We start from the raw sequence: 21,270 nt of genomic DNA on the forward strand, positions 1-21,270 counted from the left end.
CTGTGCTGTTCCTGCTAAATCATGTCAAAATGGCTGCTGTGCAGAGAAGGAGGTAATGCTTATTTGTCCATCATATTATATTACAAATGTCTCAATTTTCTGTCTAAAAGTTGCTAGAAATTATGAATACATTTAAATTATTGGTTATTATTTCGATTATGTTTAACTGTAACTCATTTTAATTCTATAATATAGTTAATACTGGACATGTTTTGTGTCAGGTGCTCCCATACATTGTATTAATTAGGTTTATCTGTTATCAGGTTGTAAACAGGAAGTTGCAGAGTTATGAAGTGGGTGTTTTTATATATATACATATATATATATATATATGTTTGTCTTTATTAATAAGTGTTCGTTGAGGTTTATTAAATACGAGCCTAGCTTAATTTTGAGCCTCGGGTTAGTTCGCGTGTCCTCGCGGAGCTTTTGTCAACCGCAGACACGCAGGGGAGCAGCGGAAGTCGGGTGGAGGGGCTGCCCTTCAGAATAAAAGCACGCTTGCGCTAAACGCTGACTGGTTTTATTTTTGAACCAATGACTAGACAACACATCCGGTCTGTGTGTGCACTGCCTTGACGCTGATGTGTAATATCAGGCAGAGAAGTGGATATAACACGCAGTCAGAGTCGCGCAGCGCAACCACATGCGAACAGCTTTTCTCTGGGTTAAAGACAAAAAAAAACACTCTTTTATTTTCTCCTCCCTGGATTAGAACAAAAAAGAGAAATCCTCACTGTGTCATTTTTGATTTTTTTGTTCTGTTTAATGAAGGATGGGTTGCGCAATATCAGGTCTGGCAGCAAAGACGGACTTGGGAGAGAGGAATAAAGGAGAAGATGCTGATGCTGATGCTGCTGCTCTGCATCCCAGCGACGAGCAGATCCTGATGATCAAAGAGTCGTGGAAAGTTATCCGGGATGACATAGCCAAAGCTGGGATTATCATGTTTGTCAGGTGAGATGCTTTTCCAGGTTTATTTATTTTTTATTTTTTATTTTTTTAATTATGCATGTCACAAACTAAAAACTCAAGTGTCTTTAAGTGGATTAACGCTGATGTAGAAGACGTGTATTACAATTTCATCCATACATATATAAAATACGGAAAATCCTAACCCTAACCCAAAAAAAAATCAGTTTAACCCCAGCTATAAAAACAATAACACAGCAGACATTTTTTTTTTTTTAATTAAATGAAAACCAGGACACAAAAAGGCAACTGTGGTATAATCCGTGTTTAATCTGGGTCGCATCATTCAGCAAGTGTCAAAACACTGATGTAATCCACCTGTTGGCTGCTGATGATACCGTGACGTCTGACCAAAACAAAGTCCTCCTGCTCTGCCCTCTGACCCTCAGCTGTTTACTGGAGGCTCAAAGCAGAAAACACCTCCTCCTCTTCCTCGCCCTGTCTTATCACTTCATATCACATCCTATCACCATTAAATGATCACACACACAGCTCCAGCTCTGTCATTATATATTATATATATATATATATATATATATATTATACCACTAAAGACATTAAGCCATCAGGCAAATGCATTTTTATCAATTATGTTGATGACCCGCATCTGGGTAAACATCTTTGGCCCTTTGGGCGGTGAAAACAAAACACAGAATGTGTGTGATGAAGGCTGGCAGACACCCAGGCTGCTGCTGCTGCTGCTGCTGCTGGGTGAAGAATTACGATTTAACTCTTTTACGTACTGCATCTTTAAGCCAACGTAAAGTGTCCCTTGTGTGACCCCAGTCGAGGAAGGGCTTGACCTTGTAACCCCAGCAAACATGGGGCCTGTTTTTCATTAACTGCTCATCGTCCTATTTAATAGACCCTCATTTTTTTGACATGGGATGTGTTTTTGTTGTTAATAGAATACGTAATGTACAGACCCTCCAAAGACTCTGTTAATGAGGGACCAATACAATCTCTGAACTGTGCCAATTAAAATTCCACTTGAGCTATAGGGTGTTACATTGTCTGCATATGTTATGCATGCGTAAATGTGCGCCTGTGTTGACAAACGCTATACACAGAGTTTTCACAGTGACAGAGATGTGGATTTAAAAAAAAACAAAAAAACAAGAGCAGACGATTTTGCAATTTCCTTCATCAGTGAAGCTGGTGTTTGAGCAGCGGGAGCAAAAAAGAAGCGAGGAAGCACATTTCACACTCATTTCACCAGCAGTCTTTTCACCAGTGAAGTCGGACACAAAGTCGTCAACAAAAGGGGAAAAAGGAAAAAAAAAAATCGAAAATGGAATAGAGTGACAATGTTGGATTTGGACATTTTATTCAATTCAAGCAAAAACATATCCTTGAAAAAATCCAATCAATGAAGCTGTCTGTCTGTCTGTCTGTCTGTCTGTCTGTCTGTCTGTCTGTCTGTCTATTCAGTCACAAAGCAGTGAGTGAGTGAATGAATGAATGAGACCAAAGTGCTCCTGTATTTCTGTCCTTCATCATTCCATCAAAATAGGGTTTGGGTTATCTATCTATCTATCTATCTATCTATCTATCTATCTATCTATCTATCTATCTATCTATCTATCTATCTATCTATCTATCTATCTATCTATCTATCTATCTATCTATCTATCTATCTATCTATCTATCTATCACAACCAACCTACCTACCTCTACCAACTTACCTATCTACACCTACCTACCGACTTACCTATCTTTACCAAATTACCTACCTAACTCTACCAACTTACCTACTTACCTTCCTACCTATACCTACCTACCAACTTACCTACGTACCACTACCAACTTACGTACTTACCTACCTCTACCTACCAACCGCTACTAACTTACCTATCTACCTACCTTCCTACCTCTACTTACCAACTTACCTACCTCTACTTAACATCTTACCCACCTTTACCATCTCACCTACCTTTACCAACTTACCTACCTTCACCTACCTCTACCTACCTACCGCTACAACCTACCTACCTACCACTACCAACTTACCTACTTCTACTTAACATCTTACCCACCTTTACCATCTCACTTACCTTTACCAACTTACCTACCTCTACCTACCTACCACTACCAACTTACCTACCTTCACCTACCTACCAACCTAACTACCTACCTACCTACCTACCTACCAACTCACCTACCTACCTAACTACCTACCAACTTACATACCTACCAACTTATAACCCTAACCCTACCTACCTACCAACTTACATACCTACCAACTTATAACCCTAACCCTACCTACCAACTTACATACCTACCAACTTACCTACCTACCTACCTACCAACTTACATACCTACCAACTTACATACCTACCAACTTACCTAACTACCTACCTACCAACTTACCTACCTATCTAACTACCTACCTAACTATCTACCTACCCACTTACCTAACTACCTACCTACCAACTTACATACCTACCAACTTACCTAACTACCTACCTACCAACTTACATACCTATCTACCTACCTACCTAACTACCTACCTACCTACCAACTTACATACCTACCTACATACCTACCTAACTACCTACCTAACTCTACCAACTTACCTACTGTACCTACAGATAAATTGATGTTAAAGCCTGACCCACAGATGTTAAATGGTAAGGATGATTGAGATTAGTACAGTATTGTTCCCAATAATTATGATATCTTATCTTATATATACTGTATATACATATCCATATCAGTTCCATTACAGTAATGGTTCCTGTTCAAATCAAATTAAGTTCAAATTACAAAGCGACACACTCATTACGCTCTAACCACATCCTTTGATGTCCCTCCATAATCACTTTTTTCCCTCCGACACTGGCATCTGCCAGAAGAAGGCAGAATTACCATAAAGCTCGCCGTCGTCTTGCGAGCGCTCACATCCAGAGGAGGTAATTAACTATAGTATTTATTCCGGCAGCACAAACTAGTCATAAGAAGCCCAGCTGGAGACTGATTGGACGGCAGCTCGCCTCAAACTGCGGTTGAGGGAATTGATTGAGGTTGAATCAGAGGAGGAAAACCACTCACGGAGGCAGTGGCTTCATTTCAAAACCGAGACTGTGTCCCGGCTGTGACGGGGCAGCGCGGCTCATTACGGCTCCAGGTGGAAATCCTGACTCACGCTCTTCTTTCGAGGAGCTTGTCACTGATTGCGGAAGCGGGGTCACGAGGACAAGAAGCATCAGAGTCAGTGTGAGCCCGTAATCACCGACGCTAACGAGACACTGTAAACACACAGTGACAGAGCTCTGGGGCTCGTGTTGTTCTGTGGTGGTGTGGGAATGACATGACATGATGTGATGTGACGAGGCTGCTTTGTGCTCTTTGTCGCCACGGTAACAGGTTGTTTGAGACGCACCCCGAGTGCAAGGACGTCTTCTTCCTGTTCCGACATGTGGAGGACCTGGAGAAGCTGCGGACCAGCCGAGAACTCAGGGCTCACGGCTTACGGTCAGTCGCTTACTCTGCATTTCACACACCTTGTGGTCGCCGGACTGTGGGAGGAAACCCACGCCCTTATATGGACATCCTGGGGACGTGTGTTTGTAGGTCACACATTCAGGCTTTAAAAAATGTGTGTTTTTTTCCGTCTTCTTGTGTGTTATTGAGTCAAAGTTAACACAAAATAGAGTGTTTTTCTTCATGAAAGTTCATAAAAGTACTTTTTGCTCAGATGTGTTTATATGAATTTATTTTTATCAGATTGCCTATAGGTTGTGCTGGAAAAAAAGTTTATAAGACACTATATCGCACATTCTTACAGCCTCGGTATAGATTGTATGTTTAAACATAGTAATGGAAAAACGCAGTCGAAATGCTCTGTGTTCTAAGGTTTAAAACCCATTTTTACTCTTTGCGCTTTCGGCCCAGTATGAGACATTTTATTGTATGACTTGTTTTTTTTTTTTTGGACAACATAGTATAGTGTGACGTTTTTGTCGAATTTGGAAGACATGCTATACGATGACGTTTTTGACCATTTTTGGACAACATACTATACGATGACGTTTTTGTCACATTTGGAAGACTTAGTATGGTATGAGGTTTTTGACCATTTTTGGACCAAAAAACATTTTTTCAAAAAAAATCAAATTTTGTACTACATAGTATAGTATGACGTATTTATCAAATTTTGGACAACATAGTATAGTATGAAGTTTTTGTCAAATTTTAGAGGACTTAGTATGGTATGAGGTTTTTGACCATTTTTGGACCAAAAAACATTTTTTTTTTTTTTAATTCAAATGTTGTACTACATAGTATAGTATGAAGTTTTTGTCAAATTTTGGACCAAAAAACATTTTTTTTTTTTTTAATTCAAATTTTGTACTACATAGTATAGTATGACATATTTGTCAAATTTTGGACAACATAGTATAGTATAGTATGAAGTTTTTGTCAAATTTTGGAGGACGTAGTATGGTATGAGGTTTTTGACCATTTTTGGACGACATACTATACTATGACGTTTTTGTCAAATTTTGGACCAAAAAACATTTTTTCAAAAAAAAATTAAAATTTTGTACTACATAGTATAGTATGACGTATTTGTCAAATTTTGGACAACATAGTATAGTATGAAGTTTTTGTCAAATTTTAGAGGACTTAGTATGGTGTGAGGTTTTTGACCATTTTTGGACCAAAAAACATTTTTTTTTTTTTTTAATTCAAATGTTGTACTACATAGTATAGTATGAAGTTTTTGTCAAATTTTGGACCAAAAAACTTTTTTTTTTTTTTTTTTTAAATTCAAATTTTGTACTACATAGTATAGTATGACATATTTGTCAAATTTTGGACAACATAGTATAGTATGAAGTTTTTGTCAAATTTTGGACCAAAAAACATTTTATTTTTTTTTAAATTCAAATTTTGTACTACATAGTATAGTATGACGTATTTGTCAAATTTTGGACAACATAGTATAGTATGAAGTTTTTGTCAAATTTTGGAGGACTTAGTATGGTATGAGGTTTTTGACCATTTTTGGACGACATACTATACTATGACGTTTTTGTCAAATTTTGGACCAAAAAACATTTTTTCAAAAAAATTTAAAATTTTGTACTACATAGTATAGTATGACGTATTTGTCAAATTTTGGACAACATAGTATAGTATGAAGTTTTTGTCAAATTTTAGAGGACTTAGTATGGTGTGAGGTTTTTGACCATTTTTGGACCAAAAACATTTTTTTTTTTTTAATTCAAATGTTGTACTACATAGTATAGTATGAAGTTTTTGTCAAATTTTGGACCAAAAAACATTTTTTTTTTTTTAAATTCAAATTTTGTACTACATACTATAGTATGACGTATTTGTCAAATTTTGGACAACATAGTATAGTATGAAGTTTTTGTCAAATTTTAGAGGACTTAGTATGGTATGAGGTTTTTGACCATTTTTGGACCAAAAAACATTTTTTTTTTTTTTAATTCAAATGTTGTACTACATAGTATAGTATGAAGTTTTTGTCAAATTTTGGACCAAAAAACATTTTTTTTTTTTTTAATTCAAATTTTGTACTACATAGTATAGTATGACATATTTGTCAAATTTTGGACAACATAGTATAGTATGAAGTTTTTGTCAAATTTTGGACCAAAAAACTTTTTTTTTTTTTTTTAATTCAAATTTTGTACTACATAGTATAGTATGACGTATTTGTCAAATTTTGGACAACATAGTATAGTATGAAGTTTTTGTCAAATTTTGGAGGACTTAGTATGATATGAGGTTTTTGACCATTTTTGGACAACATACTATACTATGACGTTTTTGTCCAATTTTGGACCAAAAAACGTTTTGGTTTTTTTTAAATAAAAATTTTGGATGACAGTATATTATGACGTTTTTGACCGATTTTTACCTCTTTTGGACGACAGTATTGTATGACGTTTTTGACAAATTTGGATGACATGCTATATGATGACGTTTTTGACCATATTTGGACGACATACTATACAATGACATTTTTGACAAATTTTTTTACCAAAAAACATTTTTTTCAAAAAAATTTGTCAAATTTTGGACATCAAAGTATAGTATGACGTTTTTGTCAAATTTTGGACCAAAATACGAAAGTCAGGACTGTGACAGTGAACTTGACTCCACTAAAACTCACAAGGATAAATGGAACTCAGCCATCGTGACAGTCATTTCATATCACTGCATGTTTTATTGAACTTCCAAATCAAACTCGGACAGAGGATTGGAATAAAACAGTGACTTTACTCAGGATTTGATCAAATACTTTGGTACACGGTGAGTCAGGAAACAGGAAAACACGTTTCTACACGGGGTAAAATACTTTTTAATAGATTTTAAATCAGTAGAATAAAACAACATGAGGTAAATCCATGTTTTGCAGACGGTTCAGATCAAACCTCCTCACACGTCATCGCAGGCACTTCTGCCGTTTTCCCATGGTGCACCACTGCTCGCCGCGTTGTTCCTCTGTGTCGATTACAGCCCGAGGACCCGAGGGTTCGCCTCCCAACGCGAAACCAGCTGCTCTTGAATTCAGCGACGAGGCCAAATGGCCACTTCAGCCGAACACTCAGAGCCACGAGTGCACAGAGAGCAGAGGGAGGCGAAGCAACTTTAACCCTGTGCTCCATGATTCATCTGCCACACACACACACACACACACACACACACACACAGGACAAATGTTTTGTACAGTATCAGTTTTTCATCAGATTGATGATGATGATGAAGAAGACATTTCATCTATGTTTTTTGAAATGTGAATTTTATTATTCCGCATTATTAATCCGCATCAGTATTGGAACTCGTAATGGAACAGTATTTGAATCAAATTATCGTCCGTTCCTGAGCCTGAATCAGTGGTGAACCCTTAGAACTCAGAGCATGTACTGTTTTTTTCCATCCCTATGTTTAAATATACAGTATATACCAGGGCTGTAATGATACACCAAGTCACGATTCGAGTTGTATCACGATTTTTGACCCACGGTTCGATACATTCCACGATTTTTAAAAAATCACTGGAATTATTTTTTTGATGATTTTTTTTTTACTTATATAACAACTTAATGTAACATTTAATAACAAATAATAACACTGTGAACAGATTTGAACATAAATACATAAATAACCAAAGATTTCTCTCTTTTCTGTAACAAAACAATACTGTTGAAAAATACAAAGTAAATGACCAATCAGACTGGGATTTGTCCCCAAAGCATGCTGGGAAGTGTAGTTCTTCATGAGAAGCAGTTTTGTTTTCCGGTGGAAATAACTTGTTTTGATAAACAGCAAAGGTAAGACAACATTTTCCGCTTGTATTTCTTGAAAGTCAATTGTTGTTATGCTCGTATTTTGGGGCTGGATCCGTGAATCTTGTTCGTAGAGTGATAAAAATGTATGACATAGTATAGTACGCTGTTTTTGTAAAATTTTGGACCAAAATCTTTTTTTTTTAAGAATGGTCAAATTTTGGACGATTAAGTGTTTTAAGACATTTTTGTTAAAATTTGGACGATATGCTAAACTATGATGTTTTTGACCTGTTTTGGACGACATATTTGATGACGTTTTTGACCATTTTTGACCATTTTGGAAGACATAATATATCATGATGTTTTTGACAGTTTTTGGACGACGTACTGTACTATGACGTTTTTTACCATTTTTGGACGACATAGTATAGAATGACGTTTTTGTAAAATCTTGGACGACATACTATACTATGACGTTTTTTACAATTTTAGGACGACATGCTATACTATGACGTTTTTAAAAAATTTTGGACGTCATGCTATACTATGACGTTTTTGACAATTTTTGGACGACATACTATACTATGACGTTTTTAACTAATTTTGACAATTTTTGGACGACATACTATACTATGACGTTTTTGACAATTTTTGGACAATATGCTATCCTTTTACGTTTTTGACTCATTTTGAAAATTTTTGGACGACATACTATACTATGACGTTTTTGACCATTTTTGGACGACATGCTATAGTATGACTTTTTGACCATTTTTGGACAACATGCTATACTATAACGTTTTTGACCATTTTTGGACAACATGCTATAGTATGACGTTTTTGACCATTTTTGGACGACATGCTATAGTATGACGTTTTTGACCATTTTTGGACGACATGCTATAGTATGACGTTTTTGACCATTTTTGGACAACATGCTATAGTATGACGTTTTTGACCAATTTTTACAATTTTTGGACGACATACTATAGTATTACGTTTTTTACCATTTTTGGACGACATACTATAGTATGACCTTTTTGTCTATTTTTGGACGATATATATCTATATAGATATGTATACATATATAGTTTTCTCGTGGCACAGCAGATGAAATCTCTTAGACTGTGTTGAGCGGCCTTTCATCAACGCAGACCGATTGAAAACATCCAGGTCACTCTGGTCAGCGCCAAAAGAACATGATCGCCAAAGAACCGCAAGCGCATGCTTTTGTAAATGATTCAGGCTAATTTTACATTTTAGTCTTTTAAAATCTAAACTTAAAACATTTATTTAGAAAGGCTTTTAAACCCTGGCAGCACTGTGACACTTTCCTTCTGTACATTTCCCCAAATCATTTTATGTTTGATGATAATTTGATGTTAAGTAAAAACACTACGGATACATTGTTGGTGTTGTAAAGTTCACAAGTCATAGGTTCAGTTCTTGTGAGAAACGTGACATTTTCAAAGTTCAACATCCAAAGTGAAGATTGAAAAAGGACTACCAAGAAATGCAGAGTGCGATCATCAGGACGAATAGCTCACACTGTTGGAAGAGGACTTGTATCGCTGAGGTTGAGAGTTCAAATCTTACTATCATCTAAAGTTCTTTAGAACTTCAGAATTTATAAATACCAGCAACGTGATATTCTGCCGGTCAGTAAGAATAGCTCGTGCTGGAAGAAGAAGACTTGTATGTCTGAGGTTATGAGTTCGAACCTTATGGTGAGCTCATTGAGTGCAATGGTCAAAGTCCACAGTCAAAAGATCTCAGAGAACCTTAAGAGCTGTCGGAGCAGCTAGCTCAGTGGATAAAACAGCGGCTGTGAAGTCTGCAAGTCATAGGTTCGATTCCTCTGAGGGACGAGACATTTTTCTAGGTGAACATCCTGAGTGAAGATTGAAAAGAGAAAACCAAGTAATTCAGAACGTGATCATAAGGACAAGTAGCTCACACTGTCGGAAGAAGACTTGTGTCGATGAGGTTGATAGTTCAACTCTTACGATCAACAAAGATTCTTTAGGCCTTCAGATCGAAATAAGAATTTATAAATACCAGAAACGTGATGTTCTGCACGTCAGTAAGAATAGCTCGAGCTGGAAGAGAAAGACTTGTACGTCTGAGGTTGTGAGTTCGAACCTTATGGTCAACTGTTTGAGTGCAATGTTCAAAGTCAACAGTCAAAAGCTCTAAGTGAACCCAAAGTGCTGTGGAGCAGATAGCTCAGTGGACAAGAGCGCTGCTTTGAAGTCGCTGAGGTTGTGGGTTCAATTCTTGTGCAGACCAAGACCTTTTAAAGCACATCATCCAAAGTGAAGATTGAAACGAGACCAAAAATCCCGAATGGAGCAGGAAACAGTGGCGCAGTGGTTTTATTCACAACCATGGGGATGAGTCCACAAGGTGGCAAGTTCGATTCCAGACCTTGCAGTTGGTGAGAGGAGGCGACGGTGTGGTGGAAAGAGAAGAGAGGCGAGAAGGAGAGAGGAGGAGGCGAGGGTGTGGTGGAAGGTGGAGAAGGAGAGAGGAAAAGAGAGGTGAGGGTGGAGTGGAAGGAGAGAGAAGGAGAGAGGCGAGAGAGGAGGAGAGAGAAGGAGAGAGGAGAGAGGAGAAGAGAGGCGAGGGTGGAGTGGAAGGAGAGAGAAGGAGAGAGGCGAGAGAGGAGGAGAGAGAAGGAGAGAGGAGAGAGGAGAAGAGAGGCGAGGGTGGAGTGGAAGGAGATGAGAGGGGGGTTGCAAGAGGTCAAAGGTCAGCATGTCTTTATTGCAGCATGCAACAAAAGGTAAACTCTTTTTGACCCTTGGGCCAGTCGGGTCCGCCTTGGCCAGTTGGGGCCTACGGCCCCAACTGGAAGACAGTTGAAACTCACGTTCTCGCACTCGCGGCCTTTGGCCGCGAATGCTCAACGGGGGTTCGGGGGAGTGGGCGAGGTGGGGGGGTGGCAGGGGGTGAGTTCAGTTTTCACCCGTTCTAGCACTCGCGGCCGAAGGCCGCGAATGCTCGACGGGGATTGGGGGGTGGAGGTGGTTGTGGGGTGTGGGGGGCAGGGAGAAGGGTACTTAGTAATAATTCTACGACGGACGCCCAGGGTACGACGCCCAGGGTACGACGCCCAGGGTACGACGCCCAGGGTACGACGCCCAGGGTACGACGCCCAGGGTACGACGCCCAGGGTACGACGCCCGCTGTGTGGTGGGGGGGCACTCAGCAAGAGGTGAGGTTGGTCAGCAAGAGGTTAGGTTGGGTCCATCTGAACAACCACACAGTGTTGGAACTGAACCGGCCACCTTGCTATTCTCTGACACAACGCTCCGGTCGGGAACATAGCCGTCGTGCCACCAATGCCGCCTTTGTCTTGATCTTTTTGTCTCATTTTAAACTTCACTTTGGAGTATGTGCTTTAAAAGGTCCTGATCTTCACAGGAACCGAACCTACGACTTCAGGACTTCAGAGCAGCGTTCTTGTCCACTGAGCTACCTGCAACCTGTCTTCTTCAGGTTCTCTGAGAGCTTTTGACTGTTGACTTTGAACATTGCACTCAAACAGTTGACCATAAGGTTCGAACCCACAACCTTGTACATACAAGTCTTTCTCTTCCTGCACGAGCTATTCTTACTGATGTGCAGAACATCACGTTGCTGGTATTTATAAATTCTTATTTTGGTCTGTAGTTCTAAAGAACTTTAGTTGATAGTAAGATTTGAACTATCAACCTCTGCGATACAAGTCTTCTTCCGACAGTGTGAGCTACTTGTCCTTAAGATCTCACTCTGAATTTCTTGGTAGTCTCTTCACTTTGGACGTTGAACTTGAAAAATGTCCTGTTTCTAACAAGAACTGAACCTGTGACTTGTGAACTGCAGAGCAGCTGTTTTACCCACTGAGCTAACTGCCCCGACAGCTTCCGAGGTTCTCTGAGAGCTTTTAACTGTTTACTCTGTCAGTCTTGGCTCCCTCTAGTGGATGAGTTGTGTTACATACAAGTATTTAACGTGAACCTTTTAATCGTTATTTAATTAAGTCGTCTTTGCCTGTTCATTTAGAATCAGACACACTTCAACACCATGTATATGTGACATCACGTCAACCGTTAACTGGAGTGAACTTGTTCATTAACTTTGTGAAGCAGAAACTTAAGTCATCATGTAAATATGCAGCAATTTGATGCAGAGAAAATGAAAGTCCAAAAATGGTAAAAAAAAACATCATATGTAGTATGTCGTATAAAAATGGTCAAAATTGGTCAAAAACGCCACAGTATAGTATGTCGTCCAGAATTTGATAATCAACTTCTGGACAACATACTATAGTGTGATAGTATGTTGTTGTATGACATACTATCCTATGTCTTTTTCGTCAAACTCTGGACGACATAATACAATGCTATACCTTCTGCTTTTCTGGAGTCATCTGAAGGCAGAACATGCCTTTTTCTAAACTGATAAAAGATAATAGAAAACATATGAATGTTTTTAAAAGGACCAGTGTGTGAGAATGAGTGACATCTAGTGGTGAGACTGCAGAGTGTCACAAACTGAAGACTCCTCCACTCACCTTCTCCCTTTTCCATACCAGAAACTGTGTATTTTCCAGCAGCCTGAATCTCTCTCCTGCTCTTCCTTCTTGTCTTTCAGGGTGATGTCCTTCATCGAGAAAAGCGTGGCTCGACTGGACCAGCTGGAGAGACTGGAGGCTCTGGCTCTGGAGCTGGGAAAAAGCCATTATCACTACAACGCTCCACCCAAATACTTCAGTGTAAGACCCTGATAATCCCATGCAGCTGTGACAAAAACGTCATCGTATAGTATGTCGGCCAAAAACGTCATAGTATAGTATGTCGTCCAAAATTGGTCAAAAACGTCATCGTATGGTATGTTGTCCAAAAATGGTCAAAAACGTCATAGCGTAGTATGTCGTCCAAAAATGGTCAAAAACGTCATAGCGTAGTATGTCGTCCAAAAATGGTCAAAAACGTCATAGCGTAGTATGTCGTCCAAAATTGGTCGAAAACGTCATAGTATAGTATGTCGTCCAAAATTGGTCAAAAACGTAATTGTATAGTATGTCGTCCAAAAATGGTCGAAAACGTCATCGTATAGTATGTCTTCCAAAATTGGTCAAAAACGTAATTGTATAGTATGTCGTCCAAAAATGGTCAAAAGCGTCATGGTGTAGTATGTCGTCCAAAAATGATCAAAAACGTGATGGCGTAGTATGTCGTCCAAAAATGGTCAAAAACGTCATAGCGTAGTCCGTCGTCCAAAAATGGTCAAAAACGTCATAGCGTAGTATGTCGTCCAAAAATGGTCAAAAACGTCATAGCGTAGTATGTCGTCCAAAAATGGTCAAAAACGTCATAGTATACTATGTCGTCCAAAAATGGTCAAAAACGTCATTGTATAGTATGTCGTCCAAAAATGGTCGAAAACGTCATCGTATAGTATGTCGTCCAAAAATGGTCAAAAGCGTCATGGTGTAGTATGTCGTCCAAAAATGATCAAAAACGTAATTGTATACTATGTCGTCCAAAAATGGTCAAAAACGTCATTGTATAGTATGTCGTCCAAAAATGGTCGAAAACGTCATCGTATAGTATGTCGTCCAAAAATGGTCGAAAACGTCATCGTATAGTATGTCGTCCAAAATTGGTCGAAAACGTCATAGCGTAGTATGTCGTCCAAAAATGGTCAAAAACGTCATAGCGTAGTCCGTCGTCCAAAAATGGTCAAAAACGTCATAGCGTAGTATGTCGTCCAAAAATGGTCAAAAACGTCATAGCGTAGTATGTCGTCCAAAAATGGTCAAAAACGTCATAGCGTAGTATGTCGTCCAAAATTGGTCGAAAACGTCATAGTATAGTATGTCGTCCAAAATTGGTCAAAAACGTAATTGTATAGTATGTCGTCCAAAAATGGTCGAAAACGTCATCGTATAGTATGTCTTCCAAAATTGGTCAAAAACGTAATTGTATAGTATGTCGTCCAAAAATGGTCAAAAGCGTCATGGTGTAGTATGTCGTCCAAAAATGATCAAAAACGTGATGGCGTAGTATGTCGTCCAAAAATGGTCAAAAACGTCATAGCGTAGTCCGTCGTCCAAAAATGGTCAAAAACGTCATAGCGTAGTATGTCGTCCAAAAATGGTCAAAAACGTCATAGCGTAGTATGTCGTCCAAAAATGGTCAAAAACGTCATAGTATACTATGTCGTCCAAAAATGGTCAAAAACGTCATTGTATAGTATGTCGTCCAAAAATGGTCGAAAACGTCATCGTATAGTATGTCGTCCAAAAATGGTCGAAAACGTCATCGTATAGTATGTCGTCCAAAAATGGTAGAAAACGTCATTTCATAGTATGTAGTTTCACTCTGTTGCGCTTTGTTATAGACCCACCGCTAAACTGAGAGCCTATGACCACAGCAGCGTAACACACCCAATATTTCAAATAATAATAATAATGATAAATAAATATCAGCAATGGAGCGACTCTCCAACCGAGTATTGCCCTGGTTGCCATGACACAAACATGTCATCAAGTGTCTCCTATAATTGTTTTTCCAGTACGTTGGAGCAGAATTCATCTGTGCAGTGCAGCCCATCCTGAAGGAGAGGTGGACAGCTGAGCTCGAGGAGGCGTGGAAGGTAAGTGTGTGTGTGTGTGTGTAGCAAAGTATTCTGGGTAAATACCTCATGAATCAGGCTTGATGTGTGCAACTAGTGCATGAGCAAGTGACGGCGTGTGCAACAAGTCATGAAGGAAACCAGCGCTGCACAAGCTCGACTGATGTAAACATTTACACCTCACTTAGGTTTCCTGTGTTACTAATACAGACGTACACTTTTAGTGTCATGAACACACTTAAACCTTTATTTACTAACATCCATTCCCCCCCCCACATATTTCTTGATGTCGTCCACCGATCCAGACCATGTTCCAGTACATCACCGGTCTGATGAAGCAGGGATACCATGAGGAGAGCAGCCGACAGCGTCACCTCACGCTGTCCCCGAAGAACAGACCAGAGAAGAGCAACACGGCGCTATGAGACGCTGCTTCTTCTGTTTCCACCAGAACGGCACACACAAATGTATATAATGTATTTACTGTCCTGTTTTCTACCACGCTCATGTTTATGATCTAACGACGGACAAACACACCACAGACTTTTTAACAATGCACTTTATTTGTCAACTTTAATTCTGCTGCAGATCAATTCTTGGGAGCATGATGAGACAGAACAATTACCTGCCTTGTATTTGTTATCAACAGAAATGAATTATATAATCACAGCCAAATCTGTCTTTTTAACTCAAAAAGGACTTTTGTTAAATCTAAACTTTTCTTGTGCTATTTAACTCAAACGTGACATAATCTTTGAAATAACAACAATAACTGAATCTATACTGTACATTGTATTGATTGGTGTTATACAAATTAAGACATCTAGTTTAAAAGCTTGGCATGGGGGTGTGATTCAAAAACAGAGAGGACATGAAACAAATTAAAAAGTAAAAACTTAAAATACAGTTTTCATCGCCAAACACCAAGCTATGTCAAACACCCTGAAATTTGACAATAAAAAACAGACCTGATGACATTTGGTTTTTGTATTTCTGAGCACCCGAGCGGAAGTTTCATAATTCAAGAAAGAAAACTGTCAAATGGACACTACAGGCCCACTCGGCTTAAAAAGGTGAAGCCACTGATCTAACATAAATAGGGACAATTAAATAATATGAAAAGGCAGTTAATCATTAGCCTCGATGGGTTTGGCTCCAGGGGTGACATGGCTGTGATTTACCTGGTTTCTGAAGCAGTGGAGATTCAGCGCAGTTGAGCGCAGCTTCATCGCGTACGAGTGTGGAGACACCGCTGGGTGTCCTGCTCCGAATCACCGATGGCACTGAACAGCCAGGGATGAGACGTTACCATGCAAACAACGGCATAATATCAAAGCAGTCGCCAGGTGGATGAACGGTGAGTCTGAGGCCTCGGGTGAATGGGTAGAAACTAAAGCCTGCTTTGGCGACAGAGGTCTTTCCCATGTTTTTCCCCCACTGATCGTTCAGGCCAGTGTCGGTAACCAAGGTTACGTTAGAGAGTCTGTTGCTCATTGGGTGGCTTTAGTTTTTTTGCTTTTACTTTTCTTGTCTTTCTTCTTCAGTCCATCCATGTGAGCTCTGAGGAGGTTGGAGTACGCCTGAACAGAGGAGATTAGGATTAAGTCACAAGTGACGTACGGAAAACAAAAGACGATTGATCTTAGATGAGTGATCAAAGGTAATCAAACAATTACAACATGAAACCAGCTTGACCTACCATTTGAAACTTGATTACTTCTTTGGAGCTGATCTGAATTCACAAGAAAACAAACATCAGCTTGAAAACATTAAAGGAAAAAGATCAGACTTTAGAAACCCTTGAGTGCTCACCACTGTGCTAATTTTCTTCTTGCCTTCAGACGCTCTGATCAGACATTTGTTGTCTGAGGGTTCAAATGACTCCGAGTGGCCCTTTCTGGGTACTGGCTTGGTCCTTCCATCATCTGAATATTGACATTATGACACAATCAACATGCAGCTGGACAACAAAAACGATCACGTCCAAAATGTGACATTAAAAAAAAATAATGTGGGTCTAAAATTTGCCAAAACCATCATACTATACTATGTCTTCCAAAATCTCACAATTTCTTTGAAAAAGATGTTTTGGTTTTGAGAAAAAGTCATACTATACTATGTTGTCCAAAATTTGACCTTTATAAAAAAATGTTGTCCAAAATTTGACAAAAACATCATACTATACTATGTCATCTAAAATTTGAAATTTTTTGAAAAAAACATATTTGGTCCAAAATTTGACAAAAACATATTATACTATGTCATCTAAAATATGACAAAAACGTCATACTATACTATGTACTAAATATATAGTCCAAAATTTGACAAAAACAATTATATGTCATCTAAAATATGTCATAAATGTCACTATACTATGTACTAAATATATATATATATATATATATATATATATATATATATAGGTCCAAAATTTGACAAAAACATCATACTATACTATGTCGTCCAAAATCTGACAATTTATTTGGAAAAGATGTTTTGGTCCAAAATTTGACAAAAAGTCATACTATACTATGTTGTCCAAAATTTGACCTTTAAAAAAAAATTTGGTCCAAAATTTGACAAAAACATCATACTATACTATGTCCTCTAAAATTTGACAATTTAAAAAAAATAAAAAAATAAAAAATAAATTTGGACCGAAACTTGACAAAAATGTCATACTATACTATGTCATCCAAAATTTGACATTTAAAAAAAAAAAACATTTTTGGTCCAAAATTTGACAAAAACATCATATTATACTATGTCATCTAAAATATGACAAAAACGTCATACTATACTATGTACTAAAAAAAAATATATATATATATGTGTGTCCAAAATTTGACAAAAACATCATACTATACTATGTCGTCCAAAATCTGACAATTTCTTTGGAAAAGATGTTTTGGTCCAAAATTTGACAAGAAGTCATACTATACTATGTTGTCCAAAATTTGACCTTTAAAAAAAAATTTGGTCCAAAATTTGACAAAAACATCATACTATACTATGTCATCTAAAATTTGACAAAAACATCATACTATACTATGTCCTCTAAAATTTGACAATTTAAAAAAAATAAAAAAATAAAAAATAAATTTGGACCGAAACTTGACAAAAATGTCATACTATACTATGTCATCCAAAATTTGACATTTAAAAAAAAAAAACATTTTTGGTCCAAAATTTGACAAAAACATCATATTATACTATGTCATCTAAAATATGACAAAAACGTCATACTATACTATGTACTAAAAAAATATATATATATATATATATATATATATATATATATGTGTGTCCAAAATTTGACAAAAACATCATACTATACTATGTCGTCCAAAATCTGACAATTTCTTTGGAAAAGATGTTTTGGTCCAAAATTTGACAAAAAGTCATACTATACTATGGTCCAAAATTTGACCTTTAAAAAAAATGTTGGTCCAAAATTTGACAAAAACATCCTATTATGTCGTCTAAAATATGACAAAAACGTCATACTATACTATGTCCTCTATAATATGACAATTTAAAAAAAAAAAATAAAAATTGGACCGAAACATGACAAAAATGTCATACTATACTGTCATCCAAAATTTGACATTTGCTTGGAAAAACATTTTGGTCCAAAATTTGACAAAAACGTCATACTATACTATGTACTAAAAAAAAATATATATATATATATATATATATATATATATTTGGGTCCAAAATTTGACAAAAACATCATACTATACTATGTCGTCCAAAATCTGACAATTTCTTTGGAAAAGATGTTTTGGTCCAAAATTTGACAAAAAGTCATACTATATACTATTTCGTCCAAAATTTGACCTTTAAAAAAAATGTTGTTCCAAAATTTGACAAAAACATCATATTATGTCGTCTAAAATATGACAAAAACGTCATACTATACTATGTCCTCTATAATTTGACATTTGTTTGAAAAAACATTTTGGTCCATAATTTGACAAAAACATCATATTATACTATGTCATCTAAAATATGACAAAAACATCATACTATACTATGTACTAAAAAAATATATATATATATATATATTTGGGTCCAAAATTTGACAAAAACATCATACTATACTATGTCGTCCAAAATCTGACAATTTCTTTGGAAAAGATGTTTTGGTCCAAAATTTGACAAAAAGTCATACATTCGTATGTCGTCCAAAATTTGACCTTTAAAAAAAATGTGGATCCAAAATTTGACAAAAACATCATATTATATGTCGTCTAAAATATGACAAAAACGTCATACTACACGATGTCCTCCAAAAATTTGACAAAAACGTCATACTATGCTATGTCCTCTAAAATTAGGTCCATAACTTGACAAAAATGTTATACTATACCATGTCGTCCAAAATCTGACAATTTCTTTGAAAAAGATGTTTTGGTCCAAAATGTGAGAAAACGTCATACTATACTATGTCCTCAAAAGTTTGACTTGAAAAAAAAATTGGTCCAAAACTTGACATGTTGTCAAAAAATGTCATATTGTTCTGTGTCGTCCAAAATGTGACAACAATGTCATACTATACTATGTACTCTAAAATTTGACAATTTAAAAAAATATATGTATATTTGGTCCAAAACTTGACAAAAATGTCATACAATGTCATCCAAAATGTGACATTTAAAAAAAAAAAAAATTTGGGTCCAAAATTTTACAAAAACATCATACTATACTATACTATGTCGTCCAAAATCTGACAATTTCTTTGGAAAAGATGTTTTGGTCCAAAACTTGACAAAAATGTCATACAATGTCATCCAAAATGTGACTTTTTTTGAAAAAAAAAAAATTGGTCCAAAACTTGACAAAAATGTCATATTGTACTATGTCGTCCAAAATGTGAAAACAATGTCATACTATACTATGTACTCTAAAGTTTGACAATTTAAAAAAATATATATATATTTGGTCCAAAATTTGACACAAATGTCATACAATGTCATCCAAAATGTGACTTTTTTTTTGAAAAAAATATTTGGGTCCAAAATTTGACAAAAATGTCAAACTTTATTATGTCGTCCAAAATGTGACTATTGTTTTGAAGCAGGAGGACGCTACTTACATTTCTTTAGTGTGATGACAACACTGCCAGATGTTCTGCACTTCTGGAAGAGTCGCGTGAGTTCTGTGAGGAACTGAGCACCAGAGAACAAAGGATGTCAGCGTCTCAACTCATACATTATTACAACAGTCACATCCAAAATATAGACAAGTGGACATTAATTGATCGCAAAACTAAGAGAGGACACATTTAATGGTCTTTCCGATGACATGCTGCAATAAAATACCATTTCCTTCGTTAAGATTACAATGTTCAATCCTGCTCAAACACTCTTCAGGAAGTAGTGACTTGAGGAATGTTAGCTTTTGTGAAACCAAGCATTCTTAGTCAGCAGTTGTAGTGGAACTGCAGGTGTTGACGACTTATTTGTAGAGTTTTTTCTCAAAGTTGTGAGACAAGTTTTGCAGCCTGGTGAATATCAGCAACTGCTGCTTTAATATATAATATTATGACCTAAGCAGGCACTAATAAATGTGGGTAACCCATATTAAATATACTTAATTAGAAGCTACATTTTGTCAGTGAATTACGCCATTTCTGCCCCCATTACTGTAGTTTACATGACTCCCCTGTGTTCTTACGTCAGTGGTTTTCGTTGGGTAATCTGGAATAATGCAGTTTTATTTAGTTTTAAATAAACAACGTTTTATTTATCGTCAAGTGTGATTTTGTTCCGAATAAAAAGGACAAATGACAAGTAATTGAATATGAAAACGAGTTTAAGAGAAAAGTAAAACGACAAAATGGGGTTAGTTTTGTAGCATTCATACGTGTAGATGATTAGATTGAAAACAGCTGTCTCTAGTTTGATGCGTCTCTCTGGACAAAAAAACGTCATAAACACGTCATAATTTCGACAGAGCGTCACATTACATACACGACACGAAGAACACGATAACGTATTATAGTGAGTAAACGTTTAATAAAGCAGCGTGGTTCTAAACCCGGTGTTAGCTTAGGCTAAGCCTAAAGATGGCTAATGAGTCGGTCTGACGACTGGCTCTGACAGGATTTAGCTCGCGGGATGGTTGGACAGCGAAAACGACAGAGTCGTCTTAATTTCTACTTTATACTCAGAAAAAAGACAACATAGCAGGGCAGTATTTTCCGATTCTTACCGAGTCGTTTTCGAGAAGTACCATGATTCTGACTTCTGTTCAGCTGTGGAAGAACCTCACTAGCTGCAAGCTAACCGCTGTGAAGCACACGTACTACTCAAAGCAGAGCCCCGCCCTGCGCGAGCATCCTGGAGGGGTGTAGTTTAGATCACAGCGCCACCTGAAGCCCGGGAGGAGAACGGCAGTG

General features: G+C 37.2%; 2 protein-coding genes across 2 annotated transcripts; one reads left to right on the forward strand and one right to left on the reverse strand.

The window, feature by feature from the left end:
- Nucleotides 1-775: 775 nt before the first annotated feature.
- On the forward strand, nucleotides 776-15,289 carry xgb (x globin; the record flags this gene model as incomplete). Its single annotated transcript, XM_083907992.1, has 5 exons — nucleotides 776-957; nucleotides 4,339-4,446; nucleotides 12,879-12,999; nucleotides 14,805-14,885; nucleotides 15,170-15,289. 5 exons carry the CDS (start codon nucleotides 776-778, stop codon nucleotides 15,287-15,289), a joined length of 612 nt encoding a protein of 203 aa, XP_083764118.1.
- Nucleotides 15,290-15,423: 134 nt separating this feature from the next.
- Nucleotides 15,424-21,196, reverse strand: srp14 (signal recognition particle 14). The gene is made up of 5 exons (XM_083907988.1): nucleotides 21,084-21,196; nucleotides 19,966-20,038; nucleotides 16,677-16,789; nucleotides 16,564-16,596; nucleotides 15,424-16,444 (listed from the first exon to the last, which is right to left on the reverse strand). Exons 1-5 carry the CDS (start codon nucleotides 21,105-21,107, stop codon nucleotides 16,355-16,357), a joined length of 333 nt encoding a protein of 110 aa, XP_083764114.1. The 5' UTR covers nucleotides 21,108-21,196; the 3' UTR covers nucleotides 15,424-16,354.
- Between the last annotated feature and the right edge of the window lie 74 nt (nucleotides 21,197-21,270).

The sequence above is a fragment of the Microchirus variegatus genome (assembly GCF_963457635.1).
Source record: "Microchirus variegatus genome assembly, chromosome: 21".
NCBI lineage: Eukaryota > Metazoa > Chordata > Actinopteri > Pleuronectiformes > Soleidae > Microchirus > Microchirus variegatus.